Source organism: Chanodichthys erythropterus, chromosome 11 (assembly GCF_024489055.1).
Source record: "Chanodichthys erythropterus isolate Z2021 chromosome 11, ASM2448905v1, whole genome shotgun sequence".
Classification (NCBI taxonomy): domain Eukaryota; kingdom Metazoa; phylum Chordata; class Actinopteri; order Cypriniformes; family Xenocyprididae; genus Chanodichthys; species Chanodichthys erythropterus.
The window spans coordinates 38,824,476-38,832,064 of NC_090231.1; the positions used below are offsets into that span (position 1 = coordinate 38,824,476).

General features: G+C 37.4%; 1 protein-coding gene across 1 annotated transcript; it reads left to right on the forward strand.

Moving 5' to 3' along the window:
- Nucleotides 1-4,312: 4,312 nt before the first annotated feature.
- dbx1a (developing brain homeobox 1a) lies at nucleotides 4,313-6,782 on the forward strand. Its single transcript, XM_067401719.1, has 4 exons — nucleotides 4,313-4,661; nucleotides 4,752-4,853; nucleotides 6,121-6,323; nucleotides 6,480-6,782. The coding sequence occupies exons 1-4, from the start codon at nucleotides 4,313-4,315 to the stop codon at nucleotides 6,780-6,782; spliced, it is 957 nt and encodes a 318-aa protein (XP_067257820.1).
- The last annotated feature ends 807 nt before the right edge of the window (nucleotides 6,783-7,589 follow it).

Sequence of the window (7,589 nt, forward strand, 5' to 3'; positions counted from 1 at the left end):
ATGGACACAGTTTACAAGATAAAATCACAAGCTGTTTTAGATGTTTGAAATGTATTTGGCAAATCCTACTATGCACATTCATTAATCCTTTAATTATTCTGCTGGGGTGCTAGATATACATCATAGTGGAGAATAAAATATTTATTTCTGCATCAGCAGAAACCACAAGCATTAAATAAAGCAATTATTATGATGCAATATATTTGATATATCACATAAATTCTGACTCTACTACCCTGAAGCATATCAGACCCTTAAGCAATACTTGTGAAAAGCACATTTTTAGTCAAAAAATAAATAAATAAATATGTGTTTCTGTGCTTTCTGGGTTGCTAAAATTTATGTTGTTACATAATGTAAAAAAAAAAAAATCAAAGTCAAACTCTATCAGGGACATTTTGTCATCAACGAGCAATTAAATTTGCATTCAGTCATGGACAAAAGTTATGCACAAAAGATCTGCCTCAGAGAAGGCCTGAGCTGTCACTGAAATTTAAAAACTGGCCTGTAGAACAGTGAATAGCTTGGCTTGTTCCTGTTTTTGAGTCTGGAGAACAATAACTCCATGTAAAGAGGATTATAACAGCACCTGTTATGCACCCAGCCAAATAGGAGGGACATCTGAATTTAATAGTCTCAGAAAAATTGTCTCTGCCGTCCCAGTCCTTTCTTCATCTAAACCTGCAGACACGTCGAGCGATGACAACCAATGGAGGGTTCAAGACTGAAGGGCAAAGAAAAAACGTTAATCCCCACTGTGACCAAACGCGGTTTGGCTGCCTGACATATCAAAGAACAGGTGGACCGAGACCAGGCGTACTAAAAGGCTTTGTTCAACAGATCTATGCTTTTTGTAGGGTTATGTTAAATGCCGAGTTAATATCGATTTAATGCTTGTCAGCAGTTCTATATATTTTTCTGGTAATGCAAATCCTCTCAACATTTAGAAAAATAAGGGAAAAAATCATGCTTTGGAAAAATGGCCTGCTATATCATTGGATTATCTGTGATATATTAAGCGTGTATATAACATACTTCAAAATTTAATTTCCAAGAACTGAAATTCTGCTTTTCCTGTGAGATTTAAAAGTGATAACTAATGCAGTTACAAGGCAAAAAACAAATCTGGAAGACTTCCCATTTGAGCAAATGTTTTAACTTCACTAATAAAAAGGGAGTAAACAGTTAACCACCTGCCAAATCCAACACCCAGTAAAACAATACCAAAAGAATCCTTCATGCATGTGTAATATATTTACTCAGCCCTTCTCTTAACTAGGCAATATTGAGATAATGTTTAAGTTAATCTATTTAGTATATTGTTGTGAAATAAGGGAACTGTGTAAAGAACTTAGACGGCACTGTAGCTGCTCCGCTCTCCAGTATGTGCACTTAAGTCGAGGTGTTCCAGAGGGGGATAATATCTTGGAAATGTGCATTTAATGGGTTTAATCAAATCCCACCAGCTGTTTTTAGCCTTTGCGAAAAGAAAAAAAATGTGCCAAGCTTCCACAGCTATTAGAAATTAGCTTCGGTCATCGAGACTAAGCCATGTTTCCAGCTAACCATCTGCTAGTCCGCAACAATAGAAGGATTTTCCATGCAAAGAAATATGGAGTTATAAAAAAATTAAACATAACGGAAAAAGGCTTTGTTTTGTTAATTTGCCTCATCACTTTTACAGAATATGTTTGTGTGTGTTTCTTAAAAAAAAATACTGGAATTACCCACAGGTTAGCCAACTTAGTCAAAAACTTTTTTCGGATGAACCTTAAAGGAACAATTCTTTTGTAAATACATAAAATACTTTATTTTTTTTTTAAGCTAAAAGTTCTGTTGTAGGGATAGAGTTGGTCTAAAGTATAATTAGCTTAATTTAATGACATTTGTTAGTCTATTTGAAGTCCCGAATTAGATACCTCACTGTAAACCTGAATAAGTTTGCAACACTTAAAAAATTGAGGCAATCTGTAATTTCAAGTTTAAGTAAGCAGAACTTTATCCTGCATGCTGGGAAATAGAAATCCAAGTCCATTTTCAGTTAAACTTAAGTTTATCTAAAAGAAATTAGTTCATAAAACTAAAAAAATGAACCAGTTCAGTTTACTTAAATAATATCAGTTCTGTGAAATAGAAAGAAAAATAAAGTGTTATATACTCATAAAAGTTAATTTGACTAAACTAATTAGTTTAATTTTAAGTTTGTCCTACTCAAACCAATTAATTATTTTGAGCATTGGGGTTTACAGTGTGTGTGTGTGTGTGTGTGTGTGTGTGTGTGTGTGTGTGTGCACGTGTGTGTGTGTGTGACATATCAGGACACAAATTTGTATAATGACATGGGTATGACAGGTATTACAACGAGAGCGTGAATTATGAGGACATTACCTCATGTCAAAAGACTTATAAATCATACAGAATGAGTTTTTTTTTTTTTTTTTTTTTTTTTTTTTTGTGAAAGTAAAAATGTGCAGTTTCCTGTGATGGTTAGGTTTAATTGTATAGTGTAGGGCGATAGAAAATAGCCTACGGTTTCAGTATAAAAATCATTATGCCTATGGAATGTCCCCACAATTCACAAAAATAAACACATTCTTGCTTTGGACATCCTCACAGATAAAAATGTTTCCTTAAAAATATCCTACTGATGAAAATTAATAGCGAATATTTAAATGGTAAAGATAACTTATTTAAGAGATAAATAGGTTCGTGGTGGGAGTTTGGAGTCCTTTGATATAGTTTGATATAGACTCAGCATGCTAAACATTAATGCAAGGTAGGCTATTGAGAAGCTTAATTTGCTATGTCCATTTAGCTGATTTAGTTGTTATGTCCAGCTGATTTATTGTCCATGTGATAGGCTATAGCTGCATGATGGGAACTTTTAAAATGTTTATTAAAAATAATAATAATGAAAGGATGATAAAGATGAAAAGCAGAGGAGTGCAACCTCAACAATAAAGCGCGTTACAAAAACTTGGGACTGCGAAAAAAGAGTGTTGGGAGATTCGGCAGATTTGAAAGTTTAAACCGCGCAGCCTTTGTACAACGTATTAGGTCATAATTAGTCTTAATTACCTAAGAACAAATCTAAAGTATGATTAAACTCTTGAGCCGTCGCTTGACGGGGAGATCTTGTGTGTCCAGTCTCTCATTTCTGTTAAATACGACTTTAAATGCACCTCTTACGCATGCGTTTCAAATCACATATGCACTTTTATTCAAGCGGTTAAACTGGCAGAATAAGCCTCGTCGTCTATAGAAAAAGAGATCGGTGTGTTTTTGTGTCAGAGATCTTTGTGAGGGTAAAAGAAAGCGAGGCGCGAGCAGCTGAGGGTGACAGTTCACGGTTCAAACGGAGCTGCACACGTCTCGCGAGCGTGTGTAAAGTGAGGCCCCGGCGAAAGTGAATGAAGACTTGCCCGGTTTCAAACACGGGGGGATATATCTTACACATCTGTCATGGCGATTCAACCACAAATCCATTTAAAGCTGTACTCCGTGACAGAGCCCAGATCGGATTTCAGTAAAAGTATACAGCATAAATGATTATTAAATGGGGGTTTTATCGGGAGGCTCCTGACAGGCAAAGGAACGGTATAAAAAAGGATAAGAATTGTGCATATAATATACGCACAGCCTAAGGAGCATTAGCCTGCGATATTTATATTTTACTCCCTAGCTCTCTTTATTTTTATTTAAAAAAAAAAAAAAAAAAAAAAATTAATTAAAATTATATTTAGTAGTCTAACTGCTTTAAATCCGACACCAATTTTTATAAATAAATTAATAAATGATATTTATAATAAATTATAAATAAATAATAATTACCCATTCGCATTTTTTTCTCGTAATTTTTTTTTTAAATGTAATATTGTTATAATAAAGTTATTTGTAAAATAAAAATAGCTTTTGAATTATTCTGTGCTCGCTTATCCTGTAAATAAATAGCCTAAATGAATGAATAAATAGTTTGTCGATATACAAAATTTATGACCACGTCTTCTTTGTTAACCGGCATGCCCTGGCCATTCAAATCTTATGAAGTCTAATCCAATCATAAATTGCTCTATCGGACCAATCAGGCACCTCCGAGGCATCATTCAATGGGACTCAAGCGGAGGACTTTATTGAGTCTCATTGTTGTGGCTGTCAGTCCTCAAAGGACCCTTACAGGGGCCTGGATATAAAGGGCCCCTTCCCAAACTGAGACCTCCAGAAGCAAATCGCCTCTCGTTCAGTTCAGAGCTTAGCAGAAGAGGCTTTTCTAATACTAACAGGAGTAACCGTATCGTCTAAAATAGCCGGGACAATGATGATCCCCAGTGTTATTGCACCTTCTGCAATATATTCAGCATTTATGCGTCCTGCAGCATCGTTGCATTCGCCTTTCCCAGCTCATCCGAGCTTTCTAGTGGAGGACCTCCTGCGCATCAACAGACCCAGTGGTTACCAGATCCAAGACGCGCACTCGCCATGCGCCTCTCCTCCTTCTTCAACACCCTTTTCCATCCCGGATAACTCCAGGCTTTTGGACAGAGTCAGCCCCAGTATCACGGAGAAACATGGATCTTGCTCCCCAAAAACGGCAGTCTCTAGCAAGGATCCAACCTACCTCAAATTTGGGGTGAGTGCCATCTTGGCACCGTCACCAAAGAAAGGTGAGTGTTTAAACAGACCCAATATTTCCACTGATAATGACAAATATAAGTTAAAAACAGCAATAACTTCTGTCTGATTCTCTATTTTAGCCACATCCCCACCCTCCATTCAAGGCATGCATCCCAAAGGATTCCCTGTGCCTTATTTCGATGGTTCCTTCTGCCCTTTCGTCCGTTCCTCATACTTCCCTGGTAAGTATTCAGATTCAAATGATTGCACAGTCCACTTCAGAGGATAACACTGTATTAGAGAGATACAAAATAATTATAGGCATAGTTTAACCGACTGGCACCGTGAGGTTCTTTTCATATTAAAGTCTTCAAATTAATAGAGCGATTTTGGCGCAGGTCTTTCCCACAGTGAGGGAACATTTCGGCCTGCTGACTGCCAACAATGCCGTCAGCACCATGACCAATCTGGTCAGCTCCCTCCGGGGCAAACCACCCACAAACCCGCTAAAAATAGACTTTTAACCAACGACTGAGGGGCGTTTACCAGTCATGGACTAATATGCCCATTAGGAGACATTGAGCGGTTTCAATATTCCCACAAGACCACATAGAGTGTGATTGGTGTTTGTGGAAACAGTTGCAAAAGAACAATATCAAGAGCTGTGCGTTTAGAATGGAGAGCAAGAAATCAGAAAAATCGACAAAATCGCCGACAAAAACCGTTGAAAATGTAGTTGCAGCTGCCAAACACCAACCTCAGCTCATTGCGCGCGAGACACACATCGGTATGGAAGTAAACCTACTTCGCAACGGGTTCCTTAAAATACGAGCATTAAATGCTCTTTTGAGGCAGTAAATATCTATAGTATAGTAAGCCTCATATAGTAATAGAGCACGACTCTTTTCACTGCGCTTGCGGAATACCATAACAAAACAACTTGAGCGCTCTCAATTGCCTTTCGTGTTCATTTAATGAAAATTATTTGAGGGCAAAAAACGTGGTGCCCGGTCATCAGTATTCCGCCATGCAGTTGCGTTCAGTTTGAAAGTGTAAATCTGCTTTTGTGGCAATAATATATGGCCTTAGCCGTCTGTCCGGAGTCTTTTCTCAGCCAGTTCATTACTACACAATTACCGTTCACGGTATATTAACTCCTCTGTCCTTCACTGGGAGCCTCGTAGAAAAGGATACTCTGCCTTTTTACCATACCAATGCAGCGTGGATCCGGCCCATGTGCTAATTAGTCACCTCGTGCCATTTCACTCAAAACATGGAGAGACATTTCAAGAGAATAAATTCAAAATAATGATGATAATGGAGAAAAGATTTCTTTCTCCCTGATCATTCAGCACTTCAGATTGTCTCTGGGAAAAGCAACACCCAATTGCCCTTAGTAACGCAACGTTAACTTTTAGCCTCACGGGCGAAAGAAAATACAACTCTTTGAAACTGTTGAATGTGTCCGTGAATGCATTATTTACCTTATGTACTTGTCTCTTGTAACAGCTCCTTCATCAGTTGTACCCATCCGTGGAACTTTTTCCTGGCCTCTTGCTGCGAGAGGGAAGCCCAGAAGAGGGATGCTCCGCCGGGCGGTGTTTTCTGATGTGCAGCGCAAAGCTCTGGAGAAAATGTTCCAAAAGCAGAAATATATCAGCAAACCAGACAGGAAAAAGCTCGCGTCGAAACTCGGACTTAAAGATTCACAGGTGAATATAAGGGTTGAAAATGTTAGAGCTACTATTCCCCCCGTCCCCCCATAGTTTATAGACCTACTTAAATTTGTATATGTTGATCGAGAAGAAATGTTATTATTGTATTCTACTCTCCTAAGCTTTAATTAACAATAAAATCTCTTTAAACAGGTGAAAATTTGGTTCCAGAACCGGCGAATGAAATGGAGAAACTCCAAAGAGAGGGAGCTGCTTTCCTCCGGAGGCTGCAGAGAACAAACCCTGCCGACCAAAACAAATCCTCACCCAGATCTCAGCGACGTGGGTAAAAAGTCCTCTGAGGATGAAGATGAAGACGATGCTTGCGGAGATAGTCCTCGTGCATCACATTTCTGCCTCTCACCAAGACATGAACTTTCAAAAAGCACTGATTCCAGTATTTCATTCAAACACTCGGACTTTTCTGAATCAGATGATGAAATAACAGTGTCATAAGCAACTTTTGTATAATGTCTGTATTCAAGCACAAGTGTACGCAATAACCATGTTGTGGCGTTATTGGCGTATAATTTAACTTCTACGTTCACTTTTAGTGTTTGTAGCAAATTATTTCCACATCACTTTATATTTACTTATTTGGAAATTCTTCGTAAGATGATTTTGCTGTGTTGCACAGCTTTTTGGGGGAACTGTACAGTATTTTGTACAAATATTTTTGTATGGATATTTTATACCAAGAATTTTGAGTTTTAGATTGTTTATTAAAGTTGTAGACGTGTATAATTTATACGAATTTATCTCTTTGCCACATTGTATGCATATGTATATGTTGAACATGTTTTGTATCGTTTGCAAATAAATTGTAAATTTCATCTTTTTTGGGGTGGTTGATTACAACAACAACAACAAAAAAAAAAGAGTAATTTGCACACGGAAAAAAGGAACATGGAACAACACCAAATGCATCAAGCTCAACAGGCCCCTTTGGACTTAAATATATTTAACATTTCGAATATCCTGACCTGAATAAGCGGCCTCAATTTAGCCACAAGTACAATCAAAAGTGACAAAAGGACTTCAATATAAATATAATACATAAAATATATTTCTCTGGATTGAAAAATAATTTTTAAAAAAAATAGTCTGACTGAATAAAAAAAAAATCTCAATTAGAATGTCAGCATCAGACAGAATACAAATAAACCACTGATCTATAAATATTCTCTAGCGCCGTCCAAAGGCAAAGCGCAGTTACTACACATTTGATAAAAAATACGAGTTAAAGGGTTAGTTCACCCAAAC